Source organism: Ctenopharyngodon idella, chromosome 9 (assembly GCF_019924925.1).
Source record: "Ctenopharyngodon idella isolate HZGC_01 chromosome 9, HZGC01, whole genome shotgun sequence".
In the NCBI taxonomy this organism is placed as follows: Eukaryota; Metazoa; Chordata; class Actinopteri; order Cypriniformes; family Xenocyprididae; genus Ctenopharyngodon; species Ctenopharyngodon idella.
This window is the reverse complement of record NC_067228.1, coordinates 36,272,348-36,293,925: the sequence shown is the minus strand read 5'-3', so window position 1 is coordinate 36,293,925 and position 21,578 is coordinate 36,272,348. Positions and strand designations below refer to the sequence as shown.

The window sequence follows — 21,578 nt, the reverse complement described above, 5'->3', positions numbered from 1 at the left end:
CAACCAGCCTGGGGTGCGTTTCCCAAAAGCATCATTAGCAAACTATGGTCGCAAGCTCCATCGTTACCAACACAGTTCATCAATTCAGTGTTTCACAAAGCCACAATCCCAATGAACATTCACTAATATCACTGCAAAGTTGTGTGTTTGGAACTGCAGCTCTTGACTTGTGGTTAGAAGCTTCACTCTATTATTAATAATACATTCTTTGGCAGTGATGTTTTCCTGAAGATCAGCACAAATGCAAATGTGATATTGATTTTATACAACAGTTCAATAGCAATATTGTTAATTTGAATGCATTGACACTATTGGATGAGAACTGAGCTGGACGATGACATCACTGTTTTCTCCAGATCTGCTTTATAGATGAATTTAACTCATTCCAAACATAACCAGATGTACAAGGTAAGAAAAGCTAATGATGTAACTGAAAATGTATAAAAACATTCCAGATGAAACGCTTACCAGAGATGTAAGAAGAGGGGTCTTCAGCTTACATGGAGACCCAGTGTAAAGCAGACTCAAAGCCAACACCAGCACACATAAACCTGACACTGCTGCTCCCAGTGACCAACTCATTAAATATAACGCTGCAGAGAGACAAACATACAAAACAATCAAAAACATTTACACCTTACATTTAGTCATCAACTCAATTAGTCAGCAATTCAATGTAACTTTTACAAAAACATGTAGCACTGCTGTATTTTGGACTGATTGTTCTTATGAACAAGAGCAACCCATAGAACTATATGGTAGAAAGTTGTGAAATTTGGCACACTGATTGGAGTGCATCTCAACAGACCTCTGACCAACTTTGGTGTTTCTTACTGAAACTATATAGCGCCACATACAGCTTAAAAGTTTGAGCCAATTCTGAACTCTGTCTAGAAACATTTTTCTTCCCTTTTTTCATTCCTCATACAGAGTTTATGGCTCATCTTATCACTACTATAAGACAGTTATAGGTGAGCACACGACAGACTCAGTAACTACTGAGTAGAACTGTGTCAGCAGCTCCTGTGGCAGGTTGAACTTCCTCAGCTGGTGAAGAAAGTACAACATCTGCTGGGCTTTTCCCCTGTGGAGTCAATGTGAGTGTCCCACTTCAGGTCCTGAGAGATGGTGATGCCCAGGAACCAGAATGACTCCACTGCTGCCACAGTGCTGTTCATGATGCTGAGTGGGTGAGTGCTGGGGGGTTCTCCTGAAGTCCACGATCATCTCCACTGTTTTCAGTGTGTTCAACTCCAGGTTGTTGTGACTGCACCAGACAGACAGCTCTTTAAACTCCTGTCTGTAAGCAGACTCGATACCATTCTGGATGAGGCCGATGACTGCGGTGTCATCTGCAAACTTCAGGAGCTCGACGGGGGGTCTTAGGTACTGGGGGGCACCAGTGCTGATAGTCAGATTCTTGGATGCGAGTTTCCCTAGTCTCACTAGCTTCTGCCTATCTGCTAGAAAGCTGGTGATCCACTGACAGATTGGGGTGGGTACAGTGAGCTGGGTCAATTTGGATGATAGGAGATCAGGCATGATGGTATTGAAAGCCAAACTGAACCCCACAAATAAGATCATCGCATAAGTCCCTGGTTTGTCCAAATGTTGTAGGATATAATGCGGTCCTGTTTGCTCTGTAGGCAAACTGAAGAGAATCCAGCAAGGGTCCAGTGATGTCCTTCAGGTAGGCCAACACAAGTCTTTCAAATGACCACAGACGTGAGAGGGACAGGTCTGTAGTCAGTCCAGTGATTTGGGTTTTTTTGGGGACTGGAATGATAGTGGAGAGTCTGAAGCAGCAGGAAGCTTCACACTGCTCCAGAGATCTGTTGAAGATCTGTGTGAAGATTGAGGCCAGTTGGTCAGCACAGGCTTTTAAACAGGCAGGTGAAACTGTGTCTGGGCCTGAAGCTTTCCTAGTCTTCTGTTTTTTGAATACCCGGCTCACGTCCTCCACACAGACCTTAAGCGCAGGTTGTGGATGGCAGAATGGTGAAGTTGGTGAATCTGTGAAGGGCAGGTCAGAGCGGGTGTGGGGTGTGAGACTGGGCTTTTCAAACCTGCAGTATAACGCATTCAGCTGTTTGTTGATCCTCCACAGATCAGGAGGATGGTGTCTTGTACTTCGTGCTGTTCCTCAGACCTGTCCAGACTGACAGGGTCATTGGCTGAAAACTGTTTTTTCAGCTTTTCAGTGTAGCTTCTTTTAGCCACTCTGATCTCCTTTGTTAGTCTGTTTCTGGCCTGGTAATACAAGATTATGTAAGCATCCTCTTTGGCATGACAAATCATGGTTTACTGGGAAACTCAAACAGCTTTATCATTAGAAAATGATAAGAATGTCCAGGTAGGAATGCACATATCCTCACAGTAACTGATGTGTGAAGTCAGTGTCTGTGAGCTCGTCCAGATCAGTGGCTGCAGCTTCAAAAACACTGTGCAGTTGAAACAGGCTTGTAAATCTTGCTCTGCTTTATTGTATTGTAATAATTGTAGATATCTTTAATTACATTTTTAATAAAAATAATCAATTTGATGATATCTGTAATTATATTGACAACTCATAATTTCATTGTGGAGAATTTTAAAAATAATTCTTACTAGTTCTTATTTTATTCTTACTAGAGTAAAGATGATCCCTACAGGGAACACTTTTCTGATATCAAGTTAAAGTTACAGATATCTCTTAATGTAATTCTGAATGGTCAAAAGGAAATTAATATTACTAGTTATAATTCATTAGACATTTGAAATATATATATTCAATCTGAATTTTTACAACTCCTAATTACAGAGCCCTCAAATTAGACTTTTTACTAGTAAGAACTCAATAGTTGTAACGGAGCTGGACTCAGGCAGGGATCCAATGCAAAGCTTTGTTAAAAGATGAGCGTAGTCGTACAGGCATGGTCTAACAGGGGCAGACAGGCACAGCAAGGGCTAGGCAGAATTGTGGTCAGGATACAGGCAGTAGATCAGGACAGGCAGATATAACTCACAGAACAGAATACCAGGCAAGGGTTAAACAAAGGCAGGCAGCAACGGGTCAAAAACGGGTAACAGACAGGAACGGTAACAAACAGGCAGACAGGATAATAACACTCAGAATTGTCACAAGGTGAATCAAGACTTCGCAATCAGGTGGTGTGTGTGAGTCTTTTATAGTCCAGGTAGTGCGCTAAGCTGTAGGTGGCAACAGGTGATTGGTGTGGAGTGTGCATGTGATTGGCAGGGAGGATTATGGGAAATGGAGTCCAGGAACTGACAGGAACAAACGGTGATCGTGACAATAGTAGATCTTAAAAAATGAGTCAATGGAAACATATGACATACTCAATTGTAAATTGACACGTAAGCCTATTGTTCCCTTTGGCGTTAGGTTCACTCAACATTGCATCAATAGCTGACACTACGGGGAAACTCTTTTTCACAGACATACTGAAGCTTTATTGAATCACGGCAGTGTAAGTTCACTGGTAAAAGTATGGGAAATATCGCTGGCCTCTTCTGCTGTATAATGTCATTGCTCTGTCTCTGCAAGCCTTCGCGGATTGCTGTTGACCACGCTCTTATAGAGGATAACTAATGTTATATATAGAGCTGAAAAGGTATTCTCTTACCTCCTCTGGGCTCCTCTTTACTAGTGTATTCACACTGCCAATCAGAAGATCGAGTGTTGGGGTTGCAGCTGATTTGGGGAAGAACTCTTACACAGTACTGAACACCAGGCTGAAGATGCTGCAGGACATGCTGTTTACTCGATACAGAGATATGGTTGGCCTAGGTTTAACAAGACAACAGTAAAAGACTTGAGAAATTCAGCTGATGTGACTTTACAAATATAGTTTTAAACACAATCAACAAGCGCAATCATTCATTTATCAACAGTGTTTAAATTATTAAACAATTTATTGTTATTAAATTGTTACTTTTTTTTATAATATCTTAAAAATCTACATTTATTATTAAGTAAGAGTAATCTACAAAGTGATCTCAACCAGCCTAGAGCGACTCATAACTGGGTGAATCTCACAAAACCTGTAAAACACAAATAAATTTGTAAATAAATAAATGCTGGATCAAACACAGTGATAAGGAGGTGTGGTGACCGATGCTGACCGTACAACCTTAACTTTCCCTGGAACACAACATAAATAAAAGTGAGTCTGTCAGCTGACCTATCTGAAGGATTTATGAGAGACTGAATCCATTGTAGAGCCACTTTCTGTATTATCAACACAAGGAAAATGCAATAAAGTGAATTTTATTAACAAAAACAAAACTAACAAGTAACTAACACATCTACTGATTGGATAACATGAATGGATAAAGAAATAAAGTGTATGAGACGGATAAATTTAAGTGACTGATTTGGACATTGATGTGGCAGATTCACAAAGGTTTTTGTCAGCTGAAATCCTTTGACATAAAATATTAACCCCTGAGATTTTAAGTTAGTTCATTTAAATATTTCACACTTCTCTGATGCCAGTTATTAGTCACCTGACATGCAGGTGAACAAATAAATGATATAATTTTAGAAAGTTTTATTTTGATTTTATTTTAATATATATTTTAAAAAAGGAATTCTGTAAAATATATCGTTGGTTCAACTAAAAGTAAGTAACCTGGTTGCTGTAAAATTAAAATGAGTTAATACAAAGTAAGAGATTGGTTTAATCAACAGAAACTCAAAATATTATGTTATCTGAACAACATTAATTATTTAAGTTAATTTGACAAATAAAAGAAAGTTAGCAAATCTTGAAAATTACCATCATTGATTATGACTGACAGTCTAATGCCAAAAGAAAATTCAGCTTTTCATCACAGGAATAAATTACATTTAAAAATATATTATTTTTTTCAAAAAGTAATAATATTCCACAATATTGACGTTTTTACTGTATTTTTGTTCAAATACATGCAGCCTTGGTGAGCAGGAGAGACTTCTTTCAAAAACATTAAAGAATCTTACCAAACCTAAACTTTTGAACGGTAGTGTATATAAAAACAATATATTTTAAAGTCCCCCTGTAGTCAATAATTTTATCCCTTAAAACTTTGATCAACAATATGACATATTTAAAGATTTTTAACATTTTTGGTGTGATTGGTTACAAGGTAGTTTGTGACACCAGCGATTTCAAACCGCGGGTTTGAGACTGTCTTTACATCACTGCAGTTTTGAGAAAATACTCAGCAATGGTGTTGGCTGAATTTGCACATGGTTTTTTCTTAAAGCATATTGAAAACTCCACATAGACATATAAACAACATTAAAAACTTGATTTTCACCACAGGGGGACATTAAGTTTATTGCAAAATATGCATATACAGAGATATATTTAAGTATTTTGAGAGCGTAGGGAGACTCAATTATGTCCATCTATAGGAGGGCTGATTGCTGGACTGAGGCAAAATGAGCAGAGCCAGCAGGGGAAACAGACAACGTAACAAGATTTGGAGGAGAAATATGACATGTTTTCATGAGATTCACCCATTCATGACACCTCACAGCATGAGACAAGAGGAGAGGCTTCAGGACAGCAGAGTTTCAGTGAAACATCTGTGAAATTACCCAAGTCTTACTCTGTCTGAGCAGATACAAAGAAACACTCCTCCCACAGGAACACTTACCTCACTCTGTCCAGCTTTCTTCCAACTTATACTGAAGGACACAGAATTATAAAACTGAAGAATTCGTTTTGTTATCTTTGGTCCCTCAATAGGTAGAGAGATGGTGATATTCAGACAGTCTCCACAGCCAGACAGAGATACAACAGGTGGACCTATGATTGCTGAACAAAGAAAAATCAAAGCCATTTTAAAAGACTAACAACTCTAGATCTCGACAGACATGTAGAGGAAAACTGAAACAGAAAATATGACTCACATTACACTTCACATCACAAAAAAACTCCAGATGTTAAAGTACTTACTGTCTTCATATGGTCTAATACTTTTTCTAACTTTCGATGATGTTGTGTTGTCAAGCGATGCCCAAACAACAAAAGTGTAGGGTGTATAGATGTCCTCCAATAATTCAGAGACATCTACTGTTGTATTTCTGATATTCAGCTGCACTGTTGGCTTTCTCTCACAGCACCTATGAAAATAATTAAATCAGTCTATATTTAAAGATGGGAAAATAGGAAAAAATGTAAGAAATTCCGAGTTTGCACAGAGAAAATGCGCCTCTGATTTGTGTGATAAAATGAATGAATAAATAAACGTGCTGTGTGTTCGAGTGAAGCGCCACACTGTGTTCATTTACAGGTGTGCAACTCATAATACATTGTTGAGCGTCTCAGAGCAACTCTGTTCCTTTACCATGATTTGACTGATGGGGTGACGTCTAATGTTCTAATGTATGTGGTACAACTGCAGAAATTACAACAAATAAAATCAACAGAAAATATGTTTATGTCTTATATGAGGTGCATTTATTATCTGATGGTGTGAAAGGAAAGTTAGGCTACAATAATAGCCAAAGGGAGCAAATAAAGTTATCTGAAAAAAATATCTGGATTTCTGCATTGATTACTTATAAAATGTGATCAGATCTTCATCTTAATCACAATTATAGCAATTCGCAAGTCAGCAGTACACGACTCATTGACCTGATATCTTTCAGAAATGTGTTTCAGTGTACACAATGCAGGGATGTCCAGATTATGTGAAAAGAACTGACAAACCGGTTATCTGAAACAAACCGTTTAAAAAGGTAAAGCAAAGGTGGCTATGAAAATAAATCTGCATTGTTTATCCTTTTGATCTTTCATTCAAAAAATTCACAAAATTCTAACCTTTCATCAAAGTAAAACAATTGAAAATAGGGAAAAAAGCTCATTAAGAAATAAATGTTTTTCTCTATTTCACGTTGGCCACAATTATTGGCACCCAATTATTGAAACAGCTAAGCCAAGATAACAGCTCTGAGTCTTCACCTATAATGCCTGATGAGTTTGGAGAACACCTGACAAGAGATCAGAGACCATTCCTTCATACAGAATCTCTCCAGATCCTTCAGATTCCCAGCTCCATGTCGGTGCTTCCTCTCTTCAGTTCACTCCACTCATTTTCTTTAGGGTTCAGGTCAGGGGATTGAGACAGCCATGGCAGAAGCTTCATTTTGTGCTCAGTGACACATTTTTGTGTTGGTTTTGATGTTTGTTTTGGATCATTGTCCTGATGGAAGATCCAACCACGGCCCATTATTGGATTTCTAGCAGAAGCGGTCAGGTTTTGATTTTTTTATCTGTTGGTATTTGATAGAATCCATGATACCATGTGTCTGAACAAGATGTCCAGGACCTCCAGCAGAAAAATAGGCCCACAAAATTAAAGATCCAGCAGTATATTTAACCGTGGGCATGGGGTACTTTTTATCCATGTGTGCACCAAACCCATCTGGTGGGTTTGCTGCCAAAAAGCTCTTTTTTTTAGTTTCATCTGACCATAGAAGCTGGTCCCGTTTGAAGTTCCAGTCGTGTCTGACAACTGAATATGCTGGAGATTGTTTCTGGATGAGAGCAGAGGGTTTTTCTTGTAACCCTCCCGAACAACTTGTGGTGATGTAGGTGCTGTTTGATCATTTCTTAGGCTTTCTGAGACTCAAGACTCAACTAATCTCTGCAATTCTCCAGCTGTGATCCTTGGAGAGTCTTTGGACACTCAAACTTTCCTCCTCACCGCGCATTAGGACAATTTAGACACACGTCCTCTTCCAGGCAGATTTGTAACATCTTTAGTTGATTGGAACTTCTTAATTATTGCCATGATAGTGGAAATGGGGATTTTCAATGCTTTAGTTATTTTCTTGCAGCCACTTTCTATTTTGTGAAGCTCAACAATCTTTTGCTGCACATCAGAACTATATTCTTTGGTTTTTCCTCATTGTGATGAATGATTAAGGGAATTTGGCCTTTGTGTTTCCTCATGTTTATATTCCTGTGGAACAGGAAGTCATGGCTGGACAATTTAAAAAAAAATATATATTTTTTTCATAATGTGAGTTTCCCCCACTTTCAATTGTTTTACTTTGATGAAAGGTTAGAATTTTGTGATTTTTTTTTTTTTTTTTTTAATGAAAGATCAAAAGGATAAACAATGCAGATTTATTTTCACAGCCTCCTTTACTATGGGTGTCAATATTTGTGGAGGGCACTGTGCATTATGAATATCTTATTAATACATTAAATAAAGTGTTACTGAGATGTTTTATCTACTTTTTGTCTGAACTGCTTCCAGACTTACTTGTTCTTTGAAAAGACTCACCTTTGTTTAAAATTGAACACTGTCCGTGGAGGAGAATTTATCCCAGGACTCCACTGTAAGATGTGCCTGAAGTTGTGAGACACTATTGTGAAGTTGGCAGGAGCAGGGATTGTGTGGAGCACTAGAAGGAGAAAACATAACGAAACATGACAAACATCACAAAAAAAATCGCTGTGCATCTTTTACTTTTAATATTTCATGAAGTAAAATCACTAAAAGCCTTCCTTCTGCTGGAAAAAAAATAGTCCCTGACTGTGAACAGCAACATAAGTTATATTATTACGCCTCTAGATGGCGGCAAAGATTCTCTTTATGAGGGAGCCACTCAGTCGTAAAGACTTTTACATTGAAACTTGTTGTGAACACGGAACAAGACGCAAATGATAAATGCTTTGACTCGCGCTGTCAGTGTCAGCAGGGCATGTGAAAAACCCATTAACTGTTAAAAGGACAAGATCGCAGCGTAAATTCAAACAGATTTTTTTTTTTTTGGAAATGCTAAATCTGAATGCAGGTAATACACTCAGTCACATCTCTTTCACAATACATCTACATAATACAGTAAGCTTCAATGAACAATATCAATTGAGGACAAACATGTTTACGTTGCTAAGAGTGTTTGCTAAGGGTGTTGTACAGTGATACACAGAACTTTTGGGTGAAGCGGTCATAGCCGTGTTGTATTTATAACTTTTTTTTATAAATAATAAATAACAGGCTACTTTTCGTAAAATGCACATGGAACCACAGCAACACAGAGACACAGTGGCGCAGTGATACTGATGTAATGAGGTCACAGGTGTATGTTTGTAGAGTAATTTACAACGGCTTCGAACGCAGCTCAACCAATCCGAATCAAGGGCCGGAACTATCCATTTTATAAATTAAAATAACAGTTATTAAGAATATTATTTGGTCCGTTTAATATCATTATAGGTCTGTAACATGTGCTAACAATAAAGAAAGAAGTAAATATATTAGTTCCCTGTAATGTGCAGGCAGAGAAACCAGGCAAAGATCTAGGTTCAGGATAGATTAATAATGCAAACAGCAAAGAAAAACACAGAGAGCACTGGGAACAGGAACAACTGATAAAACACAAGAGAAACACAAGCCCTAAAAAACACCAGGGGAGAACTAATCAACAAGAAAGACTACAATTAAAGCACAGGAAATAAAGCACAGTAGGTGGCGGTAAATCTTAATGTGCGAGTCATTCATTCAGTCGTTCAAAACGCAGATTCATTCAAAATCACCGTTACCCCTTATTTACACTGCACGCGTCTGCGGCGCGTTACGGCTCTGGAAAAAACTCACACCAGAAGCATTTCAGAAGCGAAGGCTAAATGGTTATATTTTGTCCGGTTTAATTGTGTTTATTGCTATGCCATACTTTATTTTGCTGTAGCCTACAGACGAAGTTAATACACTTAAAAATCCAGTTATGGATGACAAGAACAAAAAGTTTCAAGTTTTTTAACTTCAAATCTCTTGTCTTCAGTTTCTGGCCTCCTAGTGATGTGAAATATGAGCAGGAATTTACATAGGGTGATTATTTTGACTTTATTTTGTATTTGAGGTGCGCCTCTTGGACGTGGCGTCCATCAGAAATAGGCGAGGCGCCTATCTTTAGTGAAGCGGCGTGGCGAGCCGCTTCTGGGACGCTTCTGAAACGCGGCGCAGCTGGTGTAAACAAGCATTGACTAAAGTGGCCGCGGATCAGCCGTAACACGCGGCAGACGCCTGCAGTGTAAATAAGGGGTAACTAGGAGATGCACAACAGTTCTGGTGTGGCTTTGTTTGAAACTATTTTCATGAAATAAAGCAAAACTGACAGTATTGTGGCTAATGTTAAATCACTTAATATCAACTTGTGTACTGGACTTGTTTACTAGATCAGTAAGTATCACATTTGCAATCATGCTAATACTCAGAGGAACAGGAGTCTACTCGTGTGATATTACTTAACTTACATATTAGGCTTGCTGAGATCGACGGTGTTACCGGTGTTCAGCCGCAAACTCGATTATATCACTTACCCACCGTGACCACGGCACCGCCCCCACCGTCGTTTTGATTTTTTATAGTAATAAAAATAATTTAGTTTAGTTACAGAACAGATACAGTTAAAAACTGAATGCGTCTGCTAAATTCAGTGTGAGCCGAATGAGAGTCACAGCAGGAGTCAGATTTCACCTCACTTCGCCCATTTCGCCTCATTTCTCTGAATGACAAGATGATAGATGAAGATTTGGTTGCAAAGCGAAATGTAAAAGCACATATTTAAGCGAGTTTGTCATTGTACTGTTTTGTTGTTGTGTTTTTCGAACCCAACATTCAAGCAATTGCCGCCTCCGAATTGCCGCTACTTCAAAAGCGAAAGTCAAATTTTTATTAAAGTTTTAATTAATTTTTGGTGGCATTTTTCCCCTCAAGCCCCCATTAATTTCCGACCTTGCTTATGATAATCCAAATGTATTTCCAGTTAATTTGGCTGAAACATCAGCAGCATGAGACTGTCTTGTAAATGCGTATCACCCATTTCACCTTGTAAACAATCTTTGGAGTGTAGTCCAAGCGCACGTCTTTTGCACTTGCTCTGCTAATTGAAGCAAAGTCTTTGAATGAAAGCATGAAAAGCAGCCGATTGCAGAACGAAACATAACAGTTGTTCAGTGTAGATGCATTTTGGGAGTTGTACTTTTTGTTCCGATTGTATTATAGTATAAATGTTTTTTCACACTCACAATGTTTTTTCACTTCGCTCGCATTTGCACATTTTCAGGTGCAAATGCGAGCGAAATGGTCGCACTGTAGAGCCCTGACAGGTATAAATTAACAGAAAACAGAATGCTTATTTGACAATGTGTGTTAAAACATTTTAAAAACATTTATTCTCTCATAACTTACAGTAAACATTCTTAGTAAGATTCTGTTAAGCAATATTTCTAATGCCCATTTATGAATATTAGCCTTCTGTATCATATTTAATACACACATTTATTTTCTTTCTGCCTATAAATTATCAACACAACCAAAACTTTACTGAAAAACCTGTTGTACACAATTTACTTCATGCCTTCTGTCCTCTGATTGACAGTTCATACCTTTTTTATCAAGTCTTTTTTGCTGCGAAATCTTTCGTAGTTTTTATGAAGTAAATGTAAGATGAACATTTACTGGACTGAAGCAGCTTGGGTTTACTTGATACACCATTTTTTAATGTTAAAAATTATTATTATTCAATTTTTCATGTTAAAATGTAAATGTCAAACATGACACAACAGGCTTTTGAGGAACATTTATTTTTCCATCTCTCAATTATCAATGAATTGCATATATGAGCCATAAAAGCCTGATGTATGAAATATGATACTCAACAAGAAACACATATGCTTATCTATACACACACACGTTTGCATATGTGTTTTTTGTTAAGTATCATATTTCATACACACACACTTTTGTTGACCTAAAACTGAATTCAGTATAGCTAACTAAATAATTAACGACTCAATGATTGAATATAATTTTTTCATTTAAGAATATAAAGTATTGAACTGATTTTCTGACAGGCCACAAGTATAACATCTATAGACCACAGAGTCTATTTTATACCCCTAAAAGGGCAATGTTTCCCCTGAGATACATCTACAGACAGATTATGAAAAATGTATCAATTAAATTCATAAAATTTCAACATGAACGTAATAAGCACCTAAGCACTTTTTAAACATGTAAGTCCCCTCCAGATATTGTAAACGTGAATTATATCAACTTTTATCTGAGGGTGAGTAGATTTCTCACTACATATAAAAAGGTAAATTGGTCTAATCTGAATCAGAAAAGTGTGACTAACTGCTCTTGTTGGTCAAACTAGCTCTACTAGTCTTATCATAGTTGATGTCCTCAGACCCTGTCGGATCATACTGTACCTGTAATGTAGAGAGACATGAGGAAAAGATGGCCCACGTATGCTGTCGTCATTATGACTGTCAATCATAATTCACGAACGCAGCGACCTCACACTGAAATAAAAACAGAAATTACTAAGATAAACCACCAATGGAAGAACAGTGGAATGAGGTGAAGCATTAATAAATTTGATCAGAAAGCATTAATATTAACCCCTTAAGCCTGAAGTGTCCCGTCGGCGGGACACCACCCCCTGCGAAAAAAATTATGATCAAATTACTAAGCAACCACTGACAGGAATAACACAAAATAGGTATAATTTTAAAGCTTAGAAACTCAGCTTTTTAATGCATCCAACCATTCTACTCTTAACGAGTCCCGAGTCATCACTCTAAACCTGAGTGTACCGCGACGGGCGCCACCTAGCTATAAAAAAATTAATAATCATATTTTTCAAAACTCCTGTCTAGATAATCACAAAATAGGTGTCATTTAAAAGCTTAGAATCTGAACTTTACAATGCATGTAGCCAATTTGATTAACTCCTAAGTACTCCTGAGTTATTTGCTGAAAAACAATAAAACAAAATTCATAATTTATGAAATATTTTTTGTACCATGTACTCCAATGTGTCAAAAGCATCATTCAGCTCAAATAATCATGTGTTATATGTCATTTGAAAGGTCTCACGGAGTAGAATATAACGAGTGTAATTGTTTTACTAAACTTGAGCGAGCTTTTTTTTACATACACAAGACCCATATGTAAATAATCAACTGATGCAACATTTACGTCATGTTGCGCGTCATAACATCAAGAAACATGCTCTTGTGGAAAATTGGACATCATTATTTACAGCAGATTCTCACGATTAGAATGAGTCCAATATCAGCATAATAATATAAGCCGATCACGAGATATTGATCACGCAATAACGACACATTAAACCACACAGGCGCACAGATGCTAACTAAAACTAAAATGTAGCTTTCACTTGGCATTTCCACTTATAACTTCATGAAACATGCATATATTATAGAAACATGGCACATCATTACTTACAGTGGATTCTACCGATTGAAATGAGTCCAAGATCAACATAATCCCATGTGCTGATCACGAGTTACTCCACGTGAAAGTACGATTTTAAAAATGCCCATCAGGGGGCGCCAATGGATAAACAAAAAAAGCTACCTTTGTTCCAAATGCTGTAACTCTTTATTTCTTTATGGGATCACCACAAAATTTGATCCAGATACAGCTCACATATAGAGGAACATCGCCAAAAAAGAATTGTTCTCCTAGCTTATTTTCTCTCTGAGTTATTGCATGTCAAATATGAAATATATGTAAAATTTCCGTTGAGCGAACTTTTATTTTTATCTTTATCAGCAGTTTCTCAGCATGAGAATGTCCAAATTTAATTTAAAAATGTAAAAAGTTTTCTTTCAAATGATATCAACCTTTTGACTCTCATAGATTTGAAGTTATGAGTCATTATTTTTGTGCATGTCATTCAGAAAAAAAAAAAAAATTCCTACCTTTGTTCCAAATGCTATAACTTTTAATTTCTTAATGCAATCACCACAAAATTTGATCCATATATAGCACTCATATAGAGGAACATCACCAAAAAAAGAATGAACCTGCTACCATATTTCCTTCATGAGATATTCCATTTTAAATTAGAAAGATATGTAAATTTTCCCTTTTTTTGCTGTTTATTTGCAGTTTCTCAGCATGATCTTTGCAATAAGAGTAAATAGTGATTAGATACTATCTATATTTTATATTGAAACTATTTGCACCTCAGTATTTTTGTACATTAACAGGATGCAATAATATCATAGAGTGTAAATGATTATGTTTATTAAAATTATTAAATGGATGCTGCCTTATTGGGAGAATAAAAACCCTACCCAATAAACACTTTTAATATTATTAAACAGTTTATTTCCACTTTTAGGACATACTGAAAATAAATGTGAGCTTGGCAAAAGGCAGATTCGAACCTGCGTCGATCGCGTTAAAAGCAAGATCTGCGAGCCTCAATCACTACTGCTGCGCCACTGAAGATGTTGAAATCTGTTTTAAAACTTGAGTGGCCCAACCAGTCATTGGTAAGCGGAGTTAGTGTAAATAGCATTCGCCAAAAAGAAACGCTATTTTCACTTAGTGTAAATAGACACTCCGTAATATTAAACAGGGGGCAGTAAAGGTGTGTAAAACATGTAACTGTTTCTAAATCAGAGTAAAAAAGAAACACTTCAGCTGTACTAAACACATATTCTGTGATGGGTCAATGACAAAAAAGAGTGTCAACAATAAACAAACAAACAAATAAATAAAAACACAAACATCAACTTAGAAACATACTCTTTGTATATGATATGGATTAGGAAAATGTTCCTACCATTTACAAGAAAAGTTTAAATGAATGACTAAAAATGTCATGTAGTGTAACAATCAAGTGAAACAAGACATTTTCCTTATTGAATCAATGAGGCTGATTTTTTTTTTTTTTTTTCACAGTGTTTCTGAATCCTAGTCCTGTGATCCACCGCTCTCTTTCATAGAGATGTTTACATGTGAATAAAAGCCTAAATTAAATCTGTTAATCATTTAAAGCGATGGAGTCTCTTCAGAAGCCTCATTCATATGGATTTATTTTACATGAAGATGAAGGAAAGTTGGGTTTGGAACGACATGAGATATTTTAAATACTGTCAGGTAAAAGAAAAAAGCATAAAAAAAAAAAAAAGAGATGTAAATCAAGAGAAACTTACTTGATGTTCAGTGTAGTTAACTTCAGGATTACATACAGCCAAAGAATGATATATAATAAACATTCAGATGATGATCTATTGGCTTACATCAATAAATAACACTGCCCTGGTTTCACAAAGCTGCCCATTATAAGACAATAAAACAAACATTACATATAAACACCTTTAGCACAATGTGGATGAGGTCTTGAGACAGTTCAAGTGCGCTCAACTCTAAGTCACTGGTGACTGACCAGATCTGTTGAGGAAAGATGAAAAAACTACATACACTTAAAGAAATTAATGTCTAAACATGGCTTTTTGAATATGTAGCATGTTAGTATTCTTTGAAGTAAACTGCATGTCATGTAAAATCATGATAAATCGATATACATATTAAAGGACCATTATACCATCACTTCACCATATTACTTTAGTAAAGCTAACATATATCAAATAGCAGTTTAATAAACGGCGTCAAACACAGACTACATAACATTAAACACTGAATTACGTGCAATACATGTATCAAGGTCCAGTTGTTTATGAACAAAAGTTCTTCACAATACCTGTAAATAATGTTCTCTCCTATCCGTTTATCATGTGAGAGAGGACGTTATTCAAGTTTAATACCGCATATATTTTTAGCTGAAGGTTCCTGATTATGTTTCCAAACGTCACTGAGAATTAAGAAACGCGCGCTTCCCTGACAGGCAGCGGCGGGTCACGTGATTTTCACTGAAACGCAACCAGCGGTGTGTTTCCCAAAGCGAACTATGGTCGCAAGCAAAAGCTTGTTATTTACCCACCCCTTATACAACCATTCAAAATTCCAATATATATTAAATATTTTCTATATATACTATATATTCATTGCACAATAACAAATAAACCTTTTTTGTTTGTTTGTTTGTTTGTTTTTTTTAAACTCAAACCTAATTTTACCTTTTATACCAAACAACCCCTCACCCTTTAGTCTTAATACAATCAATCTTTTAACCCACCCTCACATTCCCTTTTGTTCATCCTCATATCCTTTTAATAACTCGTTTTTATACAACTTTTTAAACTGTTTAAAGTTTGTACAATATTTTAACACCTGCTCCAAATTATTCCACAACCTCACCCCACATATAGTGATGCACATACTTTTTTTTTTAGTTGTTCTTATGTTGAGCTTTTTAAAGTTTAATTCATCTCTCAAATTATACCCACCCTGCCTCTCCATAAACATTTTTTGTAAATTTTCCTAAGTAAATTATTTCTTGCTTTAAACATAACTTGTACTGTCTTAAATTTAACCAGATCAATAAACTTTAGTGTATCTGATTTCAAGAATAGTGAATTTGTATGTTCCAAATATCCTACATTATTCATGATTCTGATTGCTCTCTTTTGTAATGTGCGACTGTAGGTTGGTTTTGTAGGTATTTCCCCAGATTTCCACACAATAACTCAAGTATGGCACTATGAGTGTATTATACAGAATATACAATGATTTATTATCCAGAATATATCTCGCTTTATTTAATATTGCTATAAATGTCTGGTACAATGTATATCTTTTATTTCGAATATATACAAATGTTGATATATTTTAGTTTGTCAAGAGATTTAAAGTACCGTTTTTGAAGAGTGCGCATGTGCGTAGCTACGTGCTCTAGTACGTAAGAGCAAGCATTTGATTTAATCTGGAAATAAAGCAAAATAACTGAGGAAAATGAGAATTAGTCCTCTAATGCCATGTCTGTAATTTATAGCAAAAAATCTAGCATTAATTTGTGTTTTTTAAACGGAAACGGTGGTGCGTTAAACACCCTGTTCTGATGACGCAATCGTTGCAACTATGGCAGCTGAGAAGGCCATTCTTTGTGTTTTTTTTGTAAAATTTTCGGAGCCTGATGAAATTGGTAATAAATATGTGTTTAATACTACAAAATACGCTCAATGTTACAGTCACTGCCCTTGCCATCCAGATTAAAAGAACATCCCAATCGAGACAAGGGATTTGTGGAAACTTCTAATTATTGTGATACAAACATTTGCCTCGCATTTCAGGATGAAAAGACAAACATTTCAGGTCCACTTCTTACCTCTGACACCGTATTATGAGATATGACCTTTTTATTGTATTAGGCTTATTATTGATGATCACTGTTGTGCTATGATATTGTAATATTTACCATTATATAATCAGAGGAGTACAGAAAAGTTAATTAAAGTGTCACTCCAAAATTCAATAGCAAAATATATGTATAGTACTTTTATGTACCTCTGTGAAGTTGGCACCCCATAAAACGAAATAATCACCAAAACTATCATTTATTTGTGCTGATTTGTGCCGCAAAAACGAACGTTTGTGCTGGTTTGGTGTTCGAGATATTGAGCATTATTTTTTTGGTCGTGTGACGTCACTCTCCACCACGTCGTTCAAATTGCTTCAAACCGGTGCCATTCGTTTTTTGCTCGATTTGTGCTGTTAAAACAAACACTGTAACTGTTTTCCTTCGACAGATATAACAAATATAATGCGGGAGCTGTGATGTCACTCTCCACCCCACTTCGTCTAAATTGCACGAAACTGGTGCCATTTGTTTGTGCTCGGTTTCTGCCGTTACAATGTTTGTTTTAACTATGACTTCTTAAATATAACGAAAAAGTGTTTTATGAACAGTTATGTAACTCTCCACCCCAAGTCGTTCGGTATCGTTCGTTTGTGCCGTTAAAATGAACATTCTATTTATTCGCCCTCCTTAGAAATAATAATTCAGGAGTTGTGATGTCACTCTTGTAACGCGTTGCTTGCGCAGGAATACACGACGAAGATAAAGATCAAATACATGTACAGGCAGGAACACAACACAAAAGCATACGAGACCAGACAATGAACTTAGGGAAGACAGGAACTTAAATACACAGATGATTAACTAAAATGACATATTACAGCTGTGATGATCTTGTTAATGTCCATGAAGACAGATTGTGGTGGGAAAACAGAACAAAGGAGCACATGTGACCGATGAAAACCAAAACAAACTGAATGTGACGGAGACCGTGACAGTACATTCCCCTCCGGCGAGGCACGTCCTCGCGCCGTAATGGAACATCCAAAGTGGAGGGCCGGAGGGGGTTCTGGAGGTGGATGGAGTGAAGGTGAGATGACAATGATGCAGGAGGTGGCTCTGGAGGAGGACGGCCAACCGGGAGGAGTAGCCAGATGGTGGCCCAGGCCACAGCCAGGATGGTGGACCATGGCGGCGGCACTGGAGGGAGGAGCCATGGTGATGAAGGCTTCAACGCCACCTTGGGGGACAAGCGAGGGTGACGGCGATGACGGAGGAGGAACCCACGGTGCAGATGGAGGGCTGATGGAGTGGAGTGATGCTAAAGATCCAGACGACCGCGACGGAGCCGCAGCTATGACCCCCCCAAGATGGATGCAGGGATCCGGAGGGCTGAGGTGTAGCTGGAGCGACCGAGAGCGGAGGCGGAGCCTGAGGGAGGGCAGAGCTAGCCAGAGCTGTAGAGGTGGAGGGCCGGAGAGCAACAGACGGCCTGCAAGTCCGTGGCGTAGGTGACGCGACGTCCGACTCAGGTGAAGCCAACGGTTCGAGGGAGCTCCGCGAAGTCGAAGGCTCGAAGGTCCCAGCAGACGTCGAGGAATGGAGAAGCGTAGGTGGAGGAGTCAGGGCGATTGGTCGAAGTGGAGAGACAAGGACAGAAGCCGGAGGCGGAGCCACGGGATCCTCACGCCCAGAAGGAGGTGGCTCACAGTAGGCCTGCGATGTAACCACGTCACTGAGAGGAGATAACGGTGGTACAGCGGGACTGATGGGGGACAGCTTGGGCAGGACAGCAGACGTGGCTGGGGTCTGGGAAGAAGACTGGGATGACGGTCTGACCAAAACATTTAGAAGAGAAGGTGGGAGAGGGAGGCTGGGTGGGATCAGTGAATCCAGAACAGAACAGTTAGGCAGATGAAGGGTTGCATTTATGTTGTTGTCCAGAAACTTACTCAGTGACGGGTGGGTGGGGATTCTGACCAACCCCTCGACTCCCTCGGCACAGGATGGGATAGCCGACTCAAACCTCTCCTCAGACGGACTCCCCTCAGGCTCCGATGTGATGTCATGCTCAGTCGCTCCTCCAAGCGCGGGCTCTAACATCACGGTAGAGTTGTTCACTCCATCTTGTAGCCGTCTTTCCTCACCGTCCGTGTGTTTCTGGCTGGGCACTGGGCTAGGCTAGGCTCTGGATCGGGGCCGCACGCTCTCCAGACACATCAGCACGGCTTCCCTCCAATTCAGTCCTGTGGTGTCTGGGAGGTTGTTGGGGCGGTGAAAGTTTGCCCCGATCCAGAACAGGGTCTTAAGGGCTTCATCCTCCAGCAGGCTGGTGATGGCAAAAAGGGAAAAATTAAACATAAATGAAAAAAAAAAAAAATCCTGGCTCTCCTGAGCCACGGTGATGAATTTTACTCATTCATCCATTGGGTGGTCAGGTCTTCTGTCAGGCACACAGACGGAGGCAGGCAGGTAAGTGTTAAACAGGTTGTTTATTGATAACAGAGGCACAGATCTGGTAGAGGAGATGAAAGGTATGCAATATACTGAAAGCACATTGAAGTATGACTTAGCTTAAGCGGTAACCCAATGTCTCTATTGTAGGAGTAGAGAGTAGAAGGAAGGCTGACAGACAATAGATGACAGTAGATGGAACACAGAAGACAGATGATTCAGATAGGTAACAGGTAAGTAGTCCTTGTGGCAAGTAGATACGTTATGACATCCATAGAAAAGACCAGACCATATGGTGGAGTGAACATGGGGCTTAAGTAGTGGTGTGCTGATGAGTGCTAACAATGGTGATGGCTTGCAGGTGCAGGTGATTGGTGAGTGAGTGCAGGTGAGGAACCAGAGGGATGCTGGGAAATGGAGTTCGGGGAAGGTAAGACAGACAGTGACTGTGACAACTCTCCATCCCATGCCATCCAAATTGCTCCAAACCGGTATTGTTCGTTTGTGCTCGATTTGTGCCAGTTTGTGCCATTAAAAGAATGACTTAAAATAATAATAGGCCTAATAAAAAAATAACAAAAAGAAAAAAAAACTCCCCGTCGTCTTAAATCGTTCCAAAATGGTGGTTCATTTGTGCCATTGAAAAAAGTGACTACGACCCCTTCTTAAATGGACTAAATTTGTGCCAGATATTGTCACAACCACGTAGACTTACATGTTACCTTCCTACTTTTGTAAACAGGCTACTATAGTGTCCTATGCTGTGCTATAGTACTGGGACAGATATTTGATTAAATAATAATAATAAAATACTACAAAATTGCATGGTGAATTTTCAAATACATTAACAGCTACCTATTTGATGTTTAACGTGTTTCTGCGCCCCTCAAAAACGTTAAACAATGCATAGGAAAGTCTGCATATAGAAAAGATATGTGCTCTGAGACTATAAATAAAAAAAATCATGTGTGCAGGTGTCACAAACTGCACAGGGACACAAAGTCTGAGGATCTAAATGCAGGATTTATTAAGATAATCGTAGTCGTACAGGCAAGGGTCAAACACCAGCAATAACAATGTCCAAGGTAGAGAAGAATCGTAAACGGGGACAAGCAATGGGTCAAGGCAGGCAGCAGACAAGGCAGATTAATCCGGTAAACAGGCAGGGAATCAGAAACAAACAACAAACAACAAACAACAAACAACAAACAACAAACAACAAACAACAAACAACAAACAACTCAGAATTGCAGTAGTAACACTAGACAAAACTTCACAGGGAATGAGTGAAACACAGGGACTACTTATACACAGGCACAAACAAGCTTAACAAAATAACGAGTTAACAAGGGGGCGTGGTCCAATGAGTGTCCATGGTAACAAACAAGGGGAGCAGCAGGGGAACATGAGGTACACAAACGAGATACAGGGAACACAGACAAGGATCATGACAGCAGGGCAATTTACAGGTTAATTTTGAATTTGTTAGACACGTCAGAGAAGTGAAATTTTTTATTAATTATTGTGCAATCAAGAAACTCACAGGAGTGTGTGTATGACATTTTAACACATCACTTCACATCTTCCACGGAGAAAGATAAAATGCTGCAACTAATGTTGTGGCAAATTCGATGTTTCTTCTGTTCTGGTCTCAAAGAAAAACTCTCAGAGTCAAAGTTCCAGATCTCAGAAGTATTTAACTTTATTGACAAGCAACAAAGTGAGATGCCAGCTCCATATCTGAATCTCTCTTAGCTGGGGCACAGTTTTTATTGAAACATATCACTGTAATGCATTTGTTCGATCGTGCCACTTAGACAAGGCAGAGGATTACTTAATTACGTGGTTAACTCGTACTGTATAGTACGATTTCTTGTTCGCGTTGAATAAGCGTGACCCAACTCTCGATTGGAAAGTATCACGATATTAAACAGCAGTTACACATGCCACATCTCGGTAAGTAGTTTGTCATGTGCTGTCCTAATGTCCTAATATAATGTTCTATATAAGTCCATTATATGTTATTTATTAATCAGATCGGCTCCATAATGCTCGCTGGATTTTATCTGCCATCTCTTACCATGTTTTGTTCCAA

The 21,578-nt window shown here is 38.3% G+C and overlaps 1 protein-coding gene across 23 annotated transcripts in view; it reads right to left on the bottom strand.

Annotated features, from left to right (window-relative positions):
• The window catches only part of crfb1 (cytokine receptor family member b1), a 109,937-nt gene extending 94,258 nt beyond the window's left edge, over positions 1-15,679 (bottom strand). Inside the window, exons 1-7 of one of the 23 annotated variants that reach the window (XM_051907072.1) lie at positions 15,151-15,494; positions 12,222-12,314; positions 8,287-8,407; positions 5,949-6,115; positions 5,647-5,807; positions 3,627-3,786; positions 469-593 (exon numbers count right to left, since the gene is read on the bottom strand). In XM_051907072.1, the coding sequence (XP_051763032.1) occupies positions 469-593; positions 3,627-3,786; positions 5,647-5,807; positions 5,949-6,115; positions 8,287-8,407; positions 12,222-12,273 (786 nt within the window). In that variant the 5' untranslated portion in view covers positions 12,274-12,314; positions 15,151-15,494. Of the gene's footprint in view, positions 1-468; positions 594-3,626; positions 3,787-5,646; positions 5,808-5,948; positions 6,116-8,286; positions 8,408-12,221; positions 12,334-12,414; positions 12,455-13,263; positions 13,740-14,987; positions 15,117-15,150; positions 15,495-15,535 lie in introns of those variants that run through there. The other 22 variants (XM_051907070.1, XM_051907069.1, XM_051907068.1 and 19 more) reach the window with 22 other exon arrangements.
• Between the last annotated feature and the right edge of the window lie 5,899 nt (positions 15,680-21,578).